This window comes from Ursus arctos, unplaced genomic scaffold (genome assembly GCF_023065955.2).
Source record: "Ursus arctos isolate Adak ecotype North America unplaced genomic scaffold, UrsArc2.0 scaffold_12, whole genome shotgun sequence".
Classification (NCBI taxonomy): domain Eukaryota; kingdom Metazoa; phylum Chordata; class Mammalia; order Carnivora; family Ursidae; genus Ursus; species Ursus arctos.
In genome coordinates this window covers 43621673-43642248 of record NW_026622786.1, presented here as the reverse complement: position 1 = coordinate 43642248, position 20576 = coordinate 43621673, and the positions used below count along the sequence as shown (strand labels likewise).

General features: G+C 42.4%; 1 protein-coding gene across 1 annotated transcript in view; it reads left to right on the top strand.

Moving 5' to 3' along the window:
* Positions 1-6330: 6330 nt before the first annotated feature.
* ST6GALNAC3 (ST6 N-acetylgalactosaminide alpha-2,6-sialyltransferase 3) overlaps positions 6331-20576 on the top strand; it is a 500339-nt gene continuing 486093 nt past the window's right edge. Inside the window, exon 1 of the mRNA XM_026497782.4 lies at positions 6331-6481. Within this exon, the coding sequence (XP_026353567.4) occupies positions 6464-6481 (18 nt within the window). The 5' untranslated portion in view covers positions 6331-6463. The remainder of the gene's footprint in view (positions 6482-20576) is intronic.

Here is a 20576-nt window from a genome sequence, read left to right as displayed (position 1 = left end):
ATGGGATATGATCCAGGCCTGAAGGATGAAATATGGCTCAATGAAGAGGGCAAAAATGAAGACTGAATGGCAAACTACCATTGGGCCAAATCTGACCTCGAGACTGTTTTTGTACACCTTCGGAACCAAGAATGGATTGTGAATTTTTAGATGTTGAGAAAAACAAAGAGTGATATTTCATAACACTGAAAATTATATGAAATTTAAATGTCAGCTTCCATAAAGAAATGTTATTGGCACACAGCCACTCTCTATTTTTGCTATGTTTGGCTGTTTTTGTGCTAGGATGGCAGAGTTGAGGCATTAAGACAGACACCTAATGGCCCACAAAGTCTGAAACTTTCACTGTCTGGATCTTTACTGACAAAGTTTGCTGAATCCTGGAGTCAGAGACTACTGAGCAATAATGGTGCAAAGAGATGTTGGCTGGCCTGTGAGAAACCAAGCTGTGGAGATACGGAGGAACCACTGAAGGTTTTGTGTATAGGAGGAAGCCACACTGTTTCTTAAAACATCACCTGAGCTTGCAAATGTTTGTTAAATCAACAAATGAACAAAATTTTTCAGATTCCTAAGTGCTCTGTTGCTTTCCACTTGTTGCTTTTTTTTTTTTTAAAGATTTTATTTAATCATTTGAGAGAGGGAGGGAGAGAGAGAGAGAGAAGAGATAGAACGCGAGCAGGGTGAGGCAGACTCCCTGTTGAGTGGGAATCCTGATGCAGGGCTTGATCCCAGATTTCCGGGATCATGACCGGAGATGAAGGCAGACGCCCAACCCACTGAACCACCCAGGCACTCTCTACTTGTTGCTCTTGAAAACAAAGAGTAGCTTTTCTGTTTGGGATGTGGCCCTTGACTCTCTTGGGTTGTCCATCCTAACTTCACAGTGGTGTGCTGTGAGCAGCTGTCACAGAGTTTGACACTGTTGGACACAAAACAGTACCTTGTGTTTGGGGGCTTCTCTAAGAGTATATATGACTTCTTGCACCATTCTTCTTTGGATTGCATGATGTTGTTTTTCTCCTACCTTTGCTACCATAGTCAGACATAGCTACAGAAAAAGTGAGGGTTTGTATTAACACAAGGAATTAGAAAAAAAAAAAAAAAATCCTAGCTCTTTTCAGAGGGTTTGTGAGAACCAAATCATTAGAGGAAAAATGGTTCAGGCAAAACAAACTGCAGAAGGAGGCCAACTGTGAGACCCCATCCTGTGGGTGTTCTCATCAGATCCACCATGGATACATTTCAAATATTAGATTTCCACTCTAATATTTTAAGACAGTATGTCATCAAACCTCACTAAGAGGTGAAATCTAAGAAGAGTGTACAGAAACACACATGGGAAGAACCTCACAATTAAAAGAAAACAAACGTTAAGAAACATGGTTAAGAAATATCAGACTAAATTAATAATGGAGTCTTCAATGGCCTTAGAGAAATCCAGTACAAACCAAATTCCAGCTACCTTCCAGTGCTTCCAGCCATATTTACTTTCAATTGATTATATTTTTAAAAGATCTTAGGGGGGAATTGTTTAAGAAAAACAAATCTGGTTAAAACCTACAACATTAAAGAACATTAATTTCAGATTTTTCTCTTAATTAAAAACAGATTTTTTTTTCCTTTTTGGTTCATTTGAAAAAAAAATTGAGAAAAGTTGAGAAATTCCAATAGGAAGAGTAGAGCTGAGATGAAGATGAGAGAGAACATTAAGGGAGAAGGAGAAAATATATAATATTTTAAAAATGCAATTCTAAAGCATGCATAACTTGTTTTGGAGTTCATCCCTGATAAGCATGAGTATAGTCAGGGATAATGATGAATTCTGGATTAGAATTGTGTAAAGCTTTGAAAAAGCAGTAGACTCAAGTCTTGAGAATGTAAAATGGATGACATTTTAGAATGACCTGCTATGCAAAATGGAGGGAAATGAAGCTTAACCCATATGTCAATATATTCTCATAAATATATATCTAAAAGGGCGCATTCATAGACATACTTAGACACAGACATCAATATAGATGTTCACACAGACACTGACAGGATAGGCATGTGCTTTAGGATATGAAAAAGTTCCTAGGTCATTGCACTGTAACAGTGCAATGGTTTCTAGGAAAAAAAAATCATTTCCTATTCTGGCTCAGAATGTAAAAAAAAAAAAAAAAAAAAGACTTTCCCATAACATTGTATAATGGATCTTACAGTCACAGTCTCCTATGGAGGCATAATTTATGTAGGGGATGACAAGAAGAGTTTTATGATATCTGGAATTCATTTAAAATCTTTAGATGGGAAAAATTGAGATCCAATTAAAACCTTAATAAATGACTCTGTGTTGAATATAAATATATTAAATTAATCTGTGTGCAAGATGAAATTGGAAAAGTTATGGGAGTCTTCATTTTAATTCTATTTCTATCAGGAAACTGTATAACTCTGAGAATTACTTGGTAATGGGGCTGTTTACAATGAAGCAAAACTGAATTTAAATAGGACATTTTAGCCCATGACTGGTCATAACTCATGAGGTCTCAGCCTTAAGGCATGTCGAGATCTCATTGGTGAAAGGCCTGTAAGGAGAGGGAAGATGGACGAATTGGAGCCAAGATGGGCCCTAGGGAGACCCAGGTAGCAATAGGACCAGCCGCCAAGGATCTTGCCATGAAGGGAAACAAGGGCAGGCAGGTTGCTACATGGCAGGCTCCATTTTGTAGGTGAGACAAAATAGAGTCTTTGGTGGGAGGTAATTCTCATGGGCAGAAGGTGGTAAGAGCTTGGTTGTATGGGAGATCTGGATGGGACGTACAGTGTCTTTGTTAAAGGACCCAGGGTCTGAGGGGCTGATGGATACAAGGTGAGTGTACCTATCCTGTACACTCAGATAGATAGAAATATCTAACTTCTACACATTTATATACTTGCCCTAGGTTTTGTTTGTTTGTTTGTTTGTTTGTTTTTAAAGATTTTATTTATTTATTTGACAGAGATAGAGACAGCCAGCAAGAGAGGGAACACAAGCAGGGGGAGTGGGAGAGGAAGAAGCAGGCTCACAGTGGAAGAGCCTGATGTGGGGCTCGATCCCATAATGCCAGGATCACGCCCTGAGCTGAAGGCAGACGCTTAACCACTGTGCCACCCAGGCACCCCTTGCCCTAGGTTTTGTATCCTAGTATGTATGTTAGGGAGGATATATACTTACCCTAGGTTTTCTGACTACTAAACTTAAGACAACAGACTAAATCTGAATGGTGACCAGAGATTGGCTCCTACCATGCTGGGTAGCTGAGTGTAGCAGTTAAGATGGCAGACCTGGAAGCCAGACTCCCCAGGTTCAAATCCCTGTTCTCCCACTGACTGTCTGGGGATGACAACATCCATATCGATGTTGTAAGGATCAGATGGGTTATTGTATATAACTGCAAGGTGCATCCAGTTTGTTATCTTTGGAAATAGGTTTTTGGCTTAAGTCACATAACTTGAGACTTGGAAAATTGAGCTACATCCATGGGATAGACTAAGCTATTCTTATAGTTTGGCAAGTTATAAAACAAAAAACGATCCTGGCCATACCCTCCCCCCATCTTCCACAAATCTGGCTGCACGTTCATTCCCTAGTAGGTTGAGACCCTGTTTTTATTTCCATCCAACTGCTTTTTTCCCATCCAACTGCTGTCCATCCGAGACAGTGATTGTTATTGTTTTGTAAAACTTCTGCCCAGATTTGTAAAACTTCAGTGCAGATTTATTGTGAAATCTACTGAGTTTGTTTTTAGGTTGTTATAAATGTGCCTTTATTCTTATTTGTATTTAGGCATAACTGTGGATGCTAATAAAAAAACAAATAAAAAACACATTTTGGGAAGTGTGGGTGTGGGTGAGTGAGAGTTTAACTGAGAGAGCCATACCCAGACTGATGGAGCGGGTAAAACCCTCGCTGTACCCTCACTTGGATACACCCAAGTCACAAGATGCTAAGTGTTTGCCCCATCAATGTTCATCTTTCTGAGACATTCAAGGTGAATAGCAATCATCCTTTTCATCCTCTCCTACAAACTATCTTTAGTCAAAAATCCCCCCTCCCTTTGGATAAAGAGTTACCATTCTGAAAGTATTCATAGTGCCAGGAATTCAGGTGAGTGGATTTATTAAGTGTCATCTCATCTAATTCTTGCAAGGATAAATACTACTATGTAAAATAAAAGTTAAAGAGAGGCTAAGCAACTTAAACAAGGTCACCCAGTAAAGAAGTGCTCAGCAAGGTTGCTCACTAGAGTCAGCTGTGTTTTCCCCCAGACCTGCAGAATTTCTGGAGAGAGAATGATGTGCTCTGGCCACCCTTGCCCCTCTCGTCTGCCACCCTGGCAGGCTCCGTCTCTCTTTCCTTGGAGCTTTGCTTCTACTTTGGTTAAGGACCTTACCACGTTATATTATCATGCATCTCTTACCTTTCCCACCTGACTAAATCCAAGATGATGTTAGAGACCATGAAAGTCATTCTCTTATTCGTGATGGGTCCTGTACTACCTCAGTAAAATTCCCCCCCCCCTCCAGTTAGTGGTAGCTCAAAAAAGATTTACCTTCTAGTAGCAGCTCAGTAAAGGTTTGTTGAATTCACAAGTGAATAAAATACTGAGTTTTCCTGGCTTACTAAAGATCATGAGCTAAAGCAGTGGTTTAGAATATACAGTCCTAAAAAATATATACAGTCCTGATCAACCAAATAGAGGAAGCTCTTACTGAATTTACTGAACTTACTGACCAAAGAGTTCTTACTGAAAATGCAGCAGGTCTCTGAAGCACATGGCCAGGCGGGAGGAGGGAGTGGGAGGGCAGGGAGTGGTCCCTTAGAGAGACTGAGAAGAGGGACTTTGCCCGGGAGCGGGTAGTCTGTCCACTCAGTTTTTGCAGCACTTTTCCTGGGGTGCCTCCTGCTCTCTCAGGATTCTGAATGTTCTCACCAAGAAAACACCAAATCCCTTGAAAGTCTGGTTTCTGCCTTGTGGTTTGTGAGCCAGTCTCATGACGTCACAGCCACCAGCAGCCCACAGTGCTTTTCCTGACTCCATGTAGGCAAACCAGACAGGGCTTCTAGCAAGTGAAAGCTCTTTTGGGTAAATATTTTGGGCCTGGTTTTAAGATTTCTCTGACAGACCAAGTGGTGGAAATCTGTGTATATATACAGAATGCGCTCTCTCTCCCTTCTTCTGCTATGTGTGTGATGTCACTTTCCTCAGAGAAATAACTCTGTTTCTCTTAGCCAGTTCCTTGCTTGGGAATTAGGTTTTCCTTGTTGATTTTCACTCCAAAAGGGCTGCTAAGGAGGGGTGGAAAGGACCCAACACATATCTTCTCCCAGGCTGCCTGCCTCTTAAAGCTGTTATATCACTCTTTGTTTTATGATCAGGGACTTCAGGTTGGAGGGTGAAGAACGGCCTTTCTGGATTTCCAAATCTTACAGGAAAGTTTAGATTTAACCTTGTTACTTAAGTTGCAACAAAGTTCATTCAAATTCTAAATTTGTAGCGGGGAGGGGGAGGGGGTGGGGAGGTGGGGGTGTGGGGAAGAACAAAGTCCTGTGCTTGTGGGCATAAACACAATTTATATACATATATAATCAATGCATATATATAAGAATATATTAAATTTTCATATAAATACATTTATTCTATTTATTGTATATTTATGTATCCACACCTTTATTTTTCTTTTTAATAAACGCAGAAGCTGAAAACAAGAAAGCAATGCATACACGTCTGTGTACGTGTACATACACACAAAACATACAGCGTTAAGTTCCTGGCATCTTTTGTTGATACATATTTGTGCTCCCTTATTAGTGGCAAATAATTAATTTTAGATGAGCCCATCACAGCATTTTTAAGCAGAGGGCAGTCTCTATCGTTAAACAGCTCAGGGAGAATTTCATCTCCTACTTTTGAAGAACCCTTTGATGCACCCAAAACCTGCAGAAAGGTGATTCCAAACCCACTTAACTTTTTAAAAACTGTGAAATGTCTGCAAGGGGTTCTCTGATCTGCTAGAGGAGACCGAATCGAGGAGAAGAAAAGGCCGCTTTCTCTCCCCAGCAAGACCCAGATCCCTGCCTGCTGCTGAGCAGACTTTGTATACGTTGAACCACAGAACGTTTATTGGGGGAAAAAAAAGGGAGAGAGAAAAGAAAAAGTAGCAAGCATCGAGGGGCAGCCGCGGGAGACCGGGACGGCACGTAATCCGGGGGCGGGGTCTCGGGGGCCGCCAGCCAGTGGACGGGCCCGGGGGCGGGGCCGCGGCGCGGGGGGCGGGGCCTGTGCCCGCGCAGCTCGCACCGCGGTCCCCTTATTTGGATCTGCGGGAATGTAGGCTGGAGCGGTCCTGCCGCGGTACCAGCCTCCAGCCTGTCGCCGGGACTGCCCCTGACCCAGGCGCGCCCGCTGCTCGGTGGCAGAAGGGCCGGCGGAGCGCCATGGCCTGCATCCTGAAGGTAACGACTGGGATCTGAGGCTCGGACGCGTGGTTGGCCAGCCCCTTGCTGCTAAGAGGCAAGGAGTCAGCCGCGGTCCCACCGCATCCTCATCTCAGTTGTCTTTTCCTGGCATTGATTTTCTTTTTGTTCCTTTGGCAAATGCATATGGAGGGAGATTCTGAAACATGCAGCTGGCACAGCTTCTCTTCCCACCATTCCTGCCTGCTCGCGCCTGCATTGAAGGAGCTGCAGACTGTTGGCTCCAGGGGAGAGCAGGGCTGTGTGCCGAATAATGGGGATGGCAGGGAGGGGAGGGGTGCTCCCGCGGGTCCCGCGGCTCGGTTGCCTGAGGCCTTTCAGGGGCCAGGGAGAATGGAGAAGAGTCTGGGCATGGGTTACTGGTGGTAAAGGATATAGCACTTTGAATGGGGGTGAGAGTGAGCAGAGGGGGGTTCTATTGAACATTTGATCTCTTGAAGACAAACTTCTGAGTTTACAGGTAGTCCCTTAGGAATGAGTTTTCTGTGAGATCTGCTGGCATTATGTGCCATTAACTTTACTTTAGAAAAGTTCACAGAGGATGTTTTTATTAGTAGAGAATCTCTGACCCTCCTTAAAGTCATAAATTTGAACTGACCCAATGATTTCACTCCATATCAGAGTCCGCCAAACCACCCCTTCTTTGTTGAGTTTTCTTTCTCCAAGCCTGGGTTCTGGGCCTGGACCAAGCATCGTTCTGGGTTTACAGCTTTGTGGTGTCAGGTGGGAAGATGTGGGGTTAGTGCCTCACTTGAGAACTTTCCATTCCACAGGGAGAGGTGTTTTATTTGTTTTTTGTTTTCTTTTTTTCTCACTCCTGTTTCTCCTCACCTAATCTGACTCCTGACTGCCTGAATCATAAACATTCACAGCCTGAAGGTTTCCTGGGCCTTGACTGGAGAATGCAAAGGCCTAATTGTTCCAAGGTTGGGGGAGCTGTGTGATAGAGGAAAACACCAGAAAAAGATTTTTGTTGTTGTTTATTGTGAAATAGCATTTGTTTCTCTGTAGGATGATTCGAAGCCATCTACCGTTATACTAGTTACCTGTGTCACAAATAAGAGATTGTGTCACAAATAAGAGACTAACCTAGGAGAGGTTTTTTTTTGTGTGTGTGTGTTTTTTTTTTCCTTAGAGTAAAGGAGGTCAGATATTTCCTGTGACTTTTCTGAACTTCCTCTCTTTGGTTTTGGAACATTTTCTGGGACATAACAAATGGTAGCAAGATCAAGAGGAAATACGTAATACATCGGTATTACAATATGGGATTTTTAACTTGGAGTCTCAGCACAAGGACTGAAATAAGAGTATGAGTCATTCTTTACTATTTATTATATTATTAGCTGAAAGGGAAATTGAGGAGCATGACATTTATCATTGGCTATCTTCATCTTTTGGTTTCTCCCTGCCTTATCTTGCACATGTTCCAAACATTTTAAACTCATACGCCAAGCTACACATGAATCTGATCCAGACTTTGTTTTCAAGCACCTCACATTGACCTCAGACATTTGGGGGCACATCTGAGTCCTCTTTATCATTCCTCCACCGAAATTCATCTGGGATGCAGACAGATAAACTTCAAAGAGGTTTGGATTCAGAAAGAACTTGGTTTGAATACAGGTTCTGCCCATTGCCACCTGGGTGCCCTTGGACAAGTTACTTAAATGTCTCTGAGTCACAGTTTCCTCAGTGTAAGATTAAGGTAATAGCACCTACTCCACAGGGTTGCTGTGGAAATAAAGTAAGATAGGGGATGAAAACTACTCTGTGGCATAGGCATAAATATGTGCCACTTTTTTTCTGACATGTAATGAATACTGCAGTTTAACGAATCCTCAGTATATCCTCTGCCTATTTCATATAATACAACTCTCATTCTTCCATCAGACCCTGCAAGGTCAGTAACGTTTAAAACCCCATTTTACAGATAAGGAAGCCAAGGCTCCTTAGTTTAAGAGATTTGCCCAAGGCAGCAGGGTTAAGGACAAAGTGAATGTGGGTTTAGACCCAGATCTGCCAGCCTTTCTTATACTTTCATGCTGTTCTCTGTACTTTCCCAGGTGACCACTTTCTAAGATGTCCCGATACCATTCAGAATCCTTACCATGTTTGAGAAACAAAGTACCTTTGTGCAGTGATGGTCTCAATGGCCTACGGTAGGCCTTTTGCCCTTCTGGTCTTTGAAGACCATATATGGTGGAGTGGAGAGTCCGGAGACCTGGATTCGGTGCAAGCCTGCCCTCCTGTATATGATTTTAGACAGTCACTGCAATTCGCTTATTTTAGAATGCAGAAAATTATAATAATTATCTGACAGGGTTTTATGAAGGTAAAATGATGGATTTTTTTCCTTTTTTTTTTTTTTTAAACCAAGACATTTTCTGCCACTTGCCAGCCCTGGGCTTGGTGTTGGCATTACAAGATGCATGAACCACTGACTTGGTTCTCAAGTGGCTTACAGTATAGGAAAAGGGATAGAAAAGTAAGGGAACGTTTATGTTACCATGTGAAGAGTAACATAGATGTGCGGAAGGCATCCTACAGCATGGAAGAGAGAAATGAGCCCTCCTATTGACTAGTCAAGACAGGCTTTCCACTTACTGTACTGGAGCTAGGTTTTGAACACTGCATCGGATTTACTATCATGGAGCTTGTGTTTTTAAAAATAACTTTTGAGGCAATGTCAGCTTTACTCCGGGAGAAAACTAATTTTCTTAACAGATTTTTTGGGTTGATTCTATCATCCATTTTTATTTATGAGAAAACTGAGATAGAGGTTGATTAAAATATCCTTATGGCCTACACAGTAGTGACCCTAAAAGTGGGGATCTCCAAGTAACTAAGAGAAGGCCATGCCGTGGCAGCTAGGGGTGGTCCTTTGTAGCATGCAGAACTGTCCCCTCGAGGTACTGTGTATGGGGAAGGCCCATTCTGTCCCTGTACAGAGCTGGCTCTCATAACAACAATAATTAGTACCTCAATAATCATTGAATTGTGAAATATATATTCACTCCACATTGCCTGGGCTTTGAAGCCAGAACTATGTGGGTTTCAGTTATGGCTCCACCACTTACTAATTCTATAACCACAAGCAAGTTTCTTGATTTCACTGCTCTGGTTTCTGAAGTGGGGATGATCATGTGTTCCTCAGTGGGTTACTCTAGGGGTTAAATGAGAATATCTGCACAATAGAGAGCCAAAGGCTAGTTACAGTTTAGTAAAAACAAGTCCAAGTCTTAGGTTCCTTTCTTGCTGTGCTCCTGGTTAGGCAGCCCTCCTGGGTGGCTGTGCTGTTGTGAACAATTAAGGCAAGGACCAGTCTTTTTCCAAGGAGTGTTTTAAAAGTCTTGGAAATTTTGATAGACAAGAAAGGTGTCTCATTTGTATTTATTTGACTACTAGCGAAGCGGAACTTTTAAATTTATATTAGTCATTTGTTTTCCTTCTGTACATTATAGATATTTAAAATTTTCCAGTAATAAAATTTGTTTATCTTTTCTTTTATGATTTCTACCTTTAGTCGGCAGGTATGTATGTGAGCACAGTATCTGGTACACTTTTGGTATTTAGCAGTATTTGATGAATTGTATTCAGCTGCCTTTGTATCCAGTGCTAAAGGGTCACTGAGTGGATAGGTAGACACAAGACACGTATGAGCCATTTCTGCCTTAGCATAGGTCATGGTTTTGCCAGATTGAGGAGACCCATGAACACGAAGCAGGTAAACAATAACATGACAGGTGCATGACTTAGCCACTGCTTTCTTCCCTCCTAGTCACCCATCCCCGTGTAATATTTACTTAGATGGATGGGAAATTGGATGACTGGTGATATCAAGTTATGAACGTGGTGTCTTCTCATTTACATTTCTTCCGCCTCCCCCAGACCTAATTCTTCACCATATTGCATCAATTATATCTAGAAGAATCTCTCAAATCTGCCTGTTACTCTCCATTCTTACTCTCTCTCTGCCTCGTTCAGGGCCTCATGTTTGCTCTGTCTTTTGAAATAGCCTCCTTTTCTTCAGGCTCCCCCAAAACTTGCCCATCTTCCACGTCACTCTCATGAGATTGTGTAAAGTGCAGTACTGATCAAGCCACTTACAGGCTTGAATGCTTGTCTTGGCTCTCCAGCCCCAGGGGGATAACCCAACTGTTTAGCTTGGGCTTCAAATTCCTTCACCATCTCGCTCCTGCACACACCTGACCTCACTGCCTGCTGCTTTTACCCGGGTTCCTCACCCAGACACTTAACCTACACTCATCCGGGGTCTGTAGATGTGGCACTTCCTCATGGGTCCATGTCTTTGTGGTATAGGTGGGGATTAACAGCCTTGGCTTTGATATCAGACCCACCGGCTTCAGCCATGAGATTGATCAGCCTCCGCTTTCTCAGCTGTGGGTTTGGAACAAAAATAGTGCCTACTTCTTCAAGTTATGAGGAATAGTTGAGGTAATTCTGGAGAACAGAACCTGACATATCCTGGATAAATAACCATTAGCAATTCGTTGCTGTTGGCATGCTGTTTTCTCTGCAGGAAATTCCCTCCGCTATCACTTTTCCTCCAGCGACAAAAGTCGTGCTCATCTTTCAGCTCCTGGGTCACTGTCCCATCTGGGGTGAAGCCTTCCCGTGTTTCAGCAGGCTTCTCCAAGCGCCCGTGGTCTCAGGTCTCATCTCTGTAGCAGCAGCTATTACCCGGTACTGTCAGTTCGCTGTTTGCCTTCCCGACTCCTCTGTTTGTGAACTCCTAAAGGGCGGGGGCCTTCAGTAGGTCAATCAGCTGGTGTTCGCTGAGCCTTAAGAGTGAATAATGCTAATGGTGTGGTAGTATATGGATGGAGGTATGGGTGGCTACCCTGATGCGTCTTGGGGACAGAAAAAGCCTTGTCTTTTTTTTTTTTTTTTTAAGATTTTATTTATTTATTTGACAGAGAGAGAGAGACAGCCAGCGAGAGAGGGAATACAAGCAGGGGGAGTGGGAGAGGAAGAAGCAGGCTCCTAGCGGAGGAGCCTGATGTGGGGCTCGATCCCATAACGCCGGGGTCACGCCCTGAGCCGAAGGCAGACGCTTAACCGCTGTGCCACCCAGGCGCCCCAGAAAAAGCCTTGTCTTATTCAACTTGGTGTCCCGTAGGAACTTGCCTGGGTCTCACTAAAGTGTTACTTGAAGGTTTATTGAATACATAAATGCATTCATGTATTCGGTTTTTTATTTTTTGAGATGCCATTTCTAGACATGGGCCTAACCTGTCCTCTTTTGTAAACACCTGAATTCTTCATGGATATAGCATGGATTTTTCACTCTAACATGTAGCAAGCAGGTTAGAGCTTACCAGTTACTTTGTTCCTTAAATTCCTTCTCAGTTTGTTTCTCGTACATCTGTTACTGTGTCTCCTTTAAAATCTGGAGCCAATTTGAAATCTGGAGGGAAGGGGAAGGGAGTACTGGACTAGAAGGAAGAAAGAAGGAAGTGCAGGAATGGCTTATCTTTTGTTATGATCTTTTTGGTTCTCCAGGTTAACAGAAACAAACAAAAAAGCAAAAGTAGAAACAAAACAAAAAACCAACACCCACAATCCCAATTTGTGGTTCTCACACTAGGAGGTCTCAAAGTGTTTGAGAACAGTCTGGCTTTGCTGAGGCTGGAAAGCCACAGAGACTTCACAGGTACACAGATTATAAATCTGAAACTCTAAGATCACCCGGCAAGTGGAACAGACAAGGCCCTTGGTCTAATAAATCTGCTACGACGTTTCTTTCTGCTGGGGGGAGATGCTGGCTGATTTTCAGTCTGAAGGTGACCGAACAGAATGCTTTTGCAGCTTCCAATTGCACACTTTGGGGAACGAGTTTCTTGTGGAGAAGCAGTGCTTTTTGGATGAATTGAGAACAAAAGCAACAATAATAGTTGCTATTTATTGAGCACCTAGAGCGGTCGGGCTCAGTCCTATGCTGAGTGCTTTCTATACATCATCTCAGGCAAACTTGTGTTATAATGAAGACACTGAAGTTCCGAGAAGCTAAGTCAGTAACTTGTCCCAGGTCCTGTGGTTAGTAAGCGGTGAGGATGGAATTCACCTGGCTCTGTGTGGTTAGGTAGTGTGTCTTTTGCCTACAGTGCCAATTTAAGTGAATGTTTGTGGGGACTTCGTGTTTATTTCACCATCTTCTACCCAGGCAATACTCAGTCTAGACAGCTTCCTAACACCCGCCTGGTCAGGATCACTTTTGGCTGTGCTGTTTTTATCTGTTCCTTCTTCAGAGTTTCCTTTGTGACCTAGGAACTCGGGGGAAATAGAGGGCCACAGAGACTGGGGAGGTAAGAAAGTTCTAATTCTGCCTCCAACACTGAATAGCCCTTTGATCTTGTGAAAGTCACATGACCCCTCCCCCTAGCCTGAGAAATCCATGGGTCTCTTTGCAAGGGGTGGGGGAGTGAAGGAGAGGGGTCATACAGAGTTGGATTTCCCCTTAGGCCAAGCTTCAGGGCCCCTCCAAGGCTCTGGGAAAAGGCCCTGGATTTTTGTATTTATAATTTTATGTTCATTTTCTTAAGGAGACCCACAAATCGTATAGACTTCAGGCTTCCCAACCTGGATCCCCTCTGGGGCGGTGTTGGTGTCCAAAAGAGTTAATGCTTTCAAAGGCACTCTTCAAAGCAGAACGCACTGTACACATATGGCAAAACTATTATTAGTATTATTAATAGTTAGATAACAGCCTGAGTCGAGGAAACCTGTCTTGGGAACTGGTGGGCTTTAAAGAAGGGTTTAGATTTGAGGAAAGCAGAGGGAGCCTATTCAGCTTTCCAGTAGATGACTAGGGAAAATTATGAAATCTCCTCCCCAGGAGGAAAATTTCTGTTTGTGAAAATTTAACACACAGTTGTGCCTGAGGGCTGGGAGTTGGAGGAGTTCTTTTCTGTTTTCTGGCTTCTGGGAAAAGTGGAGGAAGGCATTTTTCTAATTGGAGAGAGTAGATTTACAAGTGCTACCAGGATCCCATTACAGAGAGCTGCAGTTAGCTCCTGGTTATTAAAAGGCTCATTATTCAGTTTATGGATTATCCAGATCCTGTCCGTCCCCAGCCATTCTGATGTACACCTTTTATGCATTTTACTGCCAATTAGCACCTCCACCAGAGTCAGGAAAGGGAGAGGAGCTAAACCCCAAACTGTTTAATTCCTCTCCTTGTTAACAGCTGTGTCAAGGGTTGTCTGCAGGAAGGGGGTTATAGGAAATGGCTCAAGTGAGGTGAAGGGATTATCTGTGCTTTCACTATTGTTTTCTTTTCCCTCAGCGCAAGGACTGAGAGTAGGCTCTGGTTCTGATTTTAAACTGATTTAAAGTTGCCTCATCAGAGACCTTGGCCCAGGGTATCCAGAGATTCAATAAACTAGAGCCTCAGGGTAGGTAACATTCTCAGAGAGGCCCCTGTGCCCCATACCCCATCATCTCGGGGCCTCCTCTCATTTCCTGTGTGATGTGGAGGGGTGGGGGCTCACAACATCTGGTGCTTGGGAGAGTGGGGGAAGCTAACTCCCAAAGAGGTGGCTTGGGGGCCAGGAAGGAGGGGTCCTTGTACTCGAATCGTTCTAGTATTTGTGTAAAAAAGAAACGTATGTCTTTGCATATACATAGTCAATGTAAATATATAAATAAAAATATATACCCACATTCATTCAATCAATTGCACCTTCATATTTACTCAGATTTTAAAATTCTTGCACATAAAATCCTTCTTGGAGGGCACTTCTCTCTAACTTCAGAGGTTATTTTGTTTTTTTTTTTTTTTTAGTGTATTTATTAGCTGTTCCTTTACTGGACACAAAAATAAAACTTCTTTGGTTTGTTATGAAAACCGTATTTGCATCCTGCCCTGAGAAGGTCCTGAACACAGGGGAGTGGGAAGTAAGATGTGTATGTCCTGCATTGGAAGTGAGTCATGATGTGGGATTAGAATGTGCACCTGGAGCTCATCTTAGGTTTCAAGGACTAGGATGAGCAAGGAAGTGTTCTGGGATGATCTGCCTCCTTGGGACAAGTGGGATACACCCTTGCAAAGAGCAGGGGCTGCCATTCCTGGCACTGTTGTTTGCTGTTTCTGGCCCCACGAGTAGACTGGACTCTAAAGAGGGGTGAAAGTCTCTCTGTGAAGGTTTTGCCTTATCAAGCAGGGAAAATGGTAACCGGGAAAGAAGGGCTGTTCTCCAGGGTATGGGTGGTAAGCGAATTTTGAGTGCAGAGGTCAGAGCTGAACCAATGCTGAGTCTGAGTCCAGCTTTGTGATGAATACGAGTCTTGGCGGTAGTACGTTTATTTAGTGCAGTGCTGTCCGGTAGAAATCCCACGCGGCTCACTTACGTGATTTTACATTTTCTAGGAGCCACGTTAACACATAAAAGCAAAAAGAAACAGGCAGAATTTACTTTAATAACATACTATATTTAACCCAATATATCCCAAACATTTTCATTTCAACGTGTAATCAATATAAAAATTAATGATGAGATATTTATATTTTTGTTTCATTAAGTCTTCAAAATTCAGTGTACATTTTGCCGTTACGGCATATCTCAATTTGGATGCTAAATTTTCATCAGAAATTTAGATTTTATAAAATGCACAGTCAAAAAAGTAGATTCGCATGTTCCGGTTGCTCCAAAGATGCTCAAAAGTTTTCCAAGAGTTGAATCAAGTATTGTTGAAAATGTGGGTAAACATGGGTTCCTCAGTCACACTAGCCATATTTCGAAGTCTCTACAGCCGACTGTGGGTAGTGGTTGCCGGGCAGGACAGCGTGTTTGCTCAGGTCCTCATCCTCGCCCTCAGAAGGGACCACTGCCCGTCCAGGCAGTGAGAGCAGTGGAGCGGGTGGGGGGAAGGATTGCCTGCTGGCTGCGAGCAGAAGGGGAGGACACTCCTGTTGGTCGGACCCTTGGCAGCCAAAGGGAGCAGTGATGAGCCAATCATGAGTGCTGGACCGAGGGACACACTGGAGCCTTTCTTGAGCCCTCGGAATTTCACCTAAAATGGAGTCCTCGGTTTTTCCTTTTCCTGAGCGCGATTGGCCCCCTAGATGTTGAACAGCTGTGAGTTCTCCCAGGGGAGTGCGGCTTTGGTCTCAGTGTGGTAGTGTGAACTCCTGTAGGCTTTGAGGTGAGAGACAGACTGTATACACTTTGATTTGAGCCATTCCTTTGCACAAGCAGGGCGGTCCACACATGGCAGCAATTTGGACGTTCTGAGTAAACCACATGTCTTCTTTTAAGTTAAGAGAGTAAGGTGATTGGCGTTCCTTTGTACAGTTTGCTTATTTTTCACTGCTTGTTAGTGTGTATATAAATTCAGCAGTATGCGAATAGCTGTATGTCCAGTGGTGCTTAGCCCAAATCTGTTTGTAAACCCCCAGCTCTGTTTTGTCTACACTTGTGCATTGCGTCCCCACCCTGCTCCACCTCGTCTTCTCGGATCAGGAGACGACACTTCATTATACTAATGGCAGTAGCTGCCGTTTGCTGCCTACCTTCTCTCTGGCAGACAGCCTGCCAGATATTTTACAGCTATTTATTATCTCAAAAGATTTCAAGATGGGCATTATTTACTTTTGTTGGACTGATGAGGGAACTATGGTTTGTATAGCTTAACAGTTTTGCTAACCCAAGAGTGTTAGACCAGGATCCTCTAGCTACAGTTGGGCCAAATCCCCTGTTGCCAGGCCCGTGGTTAAGGATGGGTTTTGCATTTTTAAGTGGTTGAAAAAAATTCAAAAGAAGAAAAAGATTTCACGAAGTGTGAAAATGTATGAGATTCAAATATCAGTGTCCATAAATAGTTTTCCTGGAACACAGCCGTGTTTCTTTGTTTCCTAGTGTCTGTGTCTGCTTCCACGCTACAATAGCAAAGTTGAGAAGCTGACATTTGGACTGCAAAGCCTTAAAAATTTGCTGTCCTTTTGCAGATAAAGTGTGCCACCCCCTGTGCTGGGCTGTTAAATTCCTTCAGCAGACTGTCAGAGCGGGGGTCAGGGCCTGTGCAGGGTCTCCCATGGATCTTCAGCTCTTGCCCAGGGGCCCCACACTGAGGACGTCAGAGGGATTTACTGAGCGTGGAGCCAAGCACTCCATGTGGAAGAGGAAACGAAAGCTTACGGGGGAGATGTAACTCCCCAAAGCCACATGGTGGGGTTAGAATTCAGACTCCAGAGCCCCCCAAGTCTGTGGCTTCTGACAGATACACTGACCACAAGTGCTGTTCAGCTGGAACTACACCAGAAACCCCAAACGGCCTGTTTGACCAGAGATCGCTAAGCCCCACACGCAGAGTTTATGATTCCTTAGGTCTGGGTTGGGGCTCAAGAAGTTGCATTTCTGACAAGCCCCCCAGGTAATGCCGATGAGGCCCATCTGCGGGCCACAGCCCTGACATCCTACATCCCACTCAAAAAATAGTTGTTGAGGACGCCTGGATGGCTCAGTTGGTTGAGTGTCTGCCTTCAGCTTAGGTCATGATCCCAGGGTTGTGGGATCAAGTCCCACATTGGGCTCCCTGATCAGCGGGGAGTCTGCTTCTCCCTCTTCCCCTCTCCCTGCTTGTGCTCTCTCCCTGACCAATAAATAAATAAAATCCTTAAAAAACAACAACAAATAGTTGTTGAGTCATGGAAGGCTTCAAACACATGCGGTGCCCCCCAGAAACTGACAAGAATTTAAGTCAGTTTAAGAAATTTAAGTCAAGTGCATTCTAATAAGCTTTTTCGGCATTGTAATAAATTTGATTTCTTCCTTCATTATTCTCATTAAACCCCAAGCTTTCTGATGCCATGGGGCTCAGGCCTCCATGAATATTGAAACGCGTGGGCCTCTGTGTCCAACAGCAAGGGGCTGGGGGTGAAATGAACCCCTCGCTGATGGCACTCCTCCTGTGTTTCTGGAAACTCAGTTTCTTTCAAATCAGTTTCAACATCAGTTTATGTTGATTTATAAACCAGGGCTTTGGCTCCTGCTGTGATTGTAGGTCAAACCCTTTCTTGTGCTCTGTTTCCGCCCCTGCACCACCTCCCTCCCCCACCCAGGTCCGTTTCTCTGCTGTGGGTGCAGGAAACAGCTTCTGAAGTCAAATTGTACTGGCTTTGGTCATGAAAGGTAATGCATTAGTGCTAGAGTTCACTGTCTTAATCATTGGCTCTACTCAGTCTCATATTTAAAAAATCGTTATTTAAGGATTAGGAATGGGGAGAATGAAGACTGGCGAAAGATGATAGCTTTCTTTTTTTTTTTTTTTTTCATGTTGATGATTCACAGCCTTGTTTGGGATTTTAATAAGTAACACAAAGCATTGGAAACTGCTGATTTAATCTCTTCTTATAGGCTCATGTTGGCATAAAGAAAACAAATCTCTAAGGTGTACCTTTTTACTTTCTCCTGGCTCTCTATTTCCATGCTTCTATTCATGGTGCAGCTCATTTTTCTGATTCCCCCCCTTTCATCTCTGGCCTCTGAGCCCCTCCCCGGTAGAGTTGTTATAGGGATCATTAGTTAGTATGTATAAAGAACCATAATCCCAGCTCTGTAGAAGGGAAGCCTTATAGAACTCTATTTACCAAGTAGATAAAACCCTCTCGCAGGGTCCCAGGTTATAAGCCATTCTATTAGGAATTCTCTGGGAAATGTGACTCATTTCTACGCCAGTATAAAACCATCAGTATGGTGTTTATGACAGCTCATGTCATCCCGCACACCTTTGCCACGGCCTGGAAGCTGACTTTACAATTACTCGTGTTTGCTCTTTCAATGCTGACCTCCTCAAACTTGTGGCCCTTTCTTTCAACCTATTTCTAGGAGAAAATTCATTCCCTAGAAGCAGCAATTACCTGCCCCCTTTCACCTGCTGCCTTCTTTATTTTTCTCTCATTCTTTCAGTTGGGAGTAAGAGAATCTCTCTCTCCTACCCTGGTTTATGTCACTTAATTATTTGTTCCTTAGCTGGTTTAATGTTTATTTAATTCTGCCATGCTGTTTAACCCCAGCAGCCTGGTTGCTGGCTTAAGCTGAGCCAGGATTTCTGCTTGTGACTTCTAACTTGTTGATAGAGTAAGGTTTGTTTTCCTCTCATCCGTGTTTGACCCTTGGTATTAAAACCTTATTTAAAGAAATGACATCTGAATCATATATCATCCTAGATTTCTGTATTGGAAAAGTTGAAGTTCACTGTATGTTCTAGATTTATGTAGGTGAAAGGGGTCTGTATTTGGCCTGTTTTTCCCTCTTATCTTCAGCAAACAGAGGCTTGTGAAGAGGAAGTTTATCATCAAGCACTTAGTACAGTGGGTGAGAGGAGGGGTAGGAGGCATGGAGATGGAAGAGAAGCTGAGGATTTCTTTTGTGTGTTTTTTTTAAACAATTTTATTTTATATATATATATACACACATATACATATGTATATGTGTGTATATATATATATATATATATATATATATATATATATTTATTTATTTATTTATTAAGAAATTCCACAGCCAACATGGGGCTTGAACTCATGACCCCGAGGTCAAGCATTGCATGCTGTACCCATTGAGCCAGCCAGGTGCCCCTGGAAAGCTGAGGATTTAATTCCTTTCTAAGGGAAATTGAGTCTGCATGGATGATAATAGTAATTGTAACAATAGTTTACATTTACTGAGTGCTTACTGTTTTTATCGAGAACTTTATATTTTTGCATTGTCTCATTTAATCAAGCTCATAGGCTAGAGTATGAGTTATAAATTCCCATTTAGATGAAGAAATTGAGACTTAGAGAAGTTGAGTAACCTTCCCGAGGTTGTACAAAGAGGGATCAGGGTGTGGGTGGGTAGGATTCGAATCTAGTAGGAGTCTGGCTGGAGTTAAATGTATATAATAGAATCTATTCCTATAATCATACATGGACAAACCTATTTGTATTTGCCCACAATAATAATAATAATTTTAATGAACATTTATTGGGTACTAAGTTTGTGGTAGGTAATGTAAGGCATTCATGTGATCTCCTTTATCATTCAATAATCCTATTAGAAAAATACTATTAGTATCAAATCTATTTTACCTGTGAGGAACCCTGAGGTTTAGACAAAACTCATCTTCTTTGCCTAATGCCATGGCTAGTGAGAAGAGAATTTGTGTGACCATTTTATTTTTATTAACTACTTTACTGTTATTTAAAAAAAATTTTTTTATTAAGTTTTTATTTTAGTTCCAGTATAGTTAACAGACAGTGTTATATTAGTTTTGGGTGTACAATAGAGTAATTTAACAATTCTAAACATCATTACTCAGTGCTTATCATGGTAAGTGTACTCTTAATTCCCTTCATCGATTTCACCCCCCCACTCATCTCCCCTCTGATATGCTTTATCTTATTTTATTTTATTTTATTTCATTTCATTTCATTTCATTTCATTTCATTTCATTTCATTTCATTTCATTTTTTAAGTAGGCTCCATGCCCAGGGTGGAGCCCAACACAAGGCTTAAAACTCTTGACCCTGAGATTAAGACCTGAGCTGAGATCAAGAGTTGGACGCTTAACTGACTGAGCCATCCAGGCACCCCTGATATGTTTTATTTTAAATGAGTACCCTCATTTAAAGTTTCTTTTTTTTTTTCAACAAGAACATTTCTTTTACTTGAAGCATACTTCAGAATACACTGTTCTAAAAGATATATATATATAAAACATTCTATCCAAGAAAAATAGAATACACATTTTCTTCAAGTACACACAGAAGAATCCCCTGGTTAAATCACATAAAAGGACACATAACATATTATGAATTTCAGAAGACTAAAATCATACCAAGTATGTTTTCCAGCTATGCTGGTATGAAACTAAAGATCAACAATAAAACCAAGTTGGGAAATCTACAATGTAAATATTAAATATTTAATATGTAAATATTAAACAGCATATTCCTGCACAAGCAATGGGCTAAATAAGAAACAGCAAATCAAAATATGTCTCAAAACAAAAGAAAAAGAAAGCCAATATTCCAAATCCTATGGGATGTGGCAAAAGCAGATGTTAGAGTGAA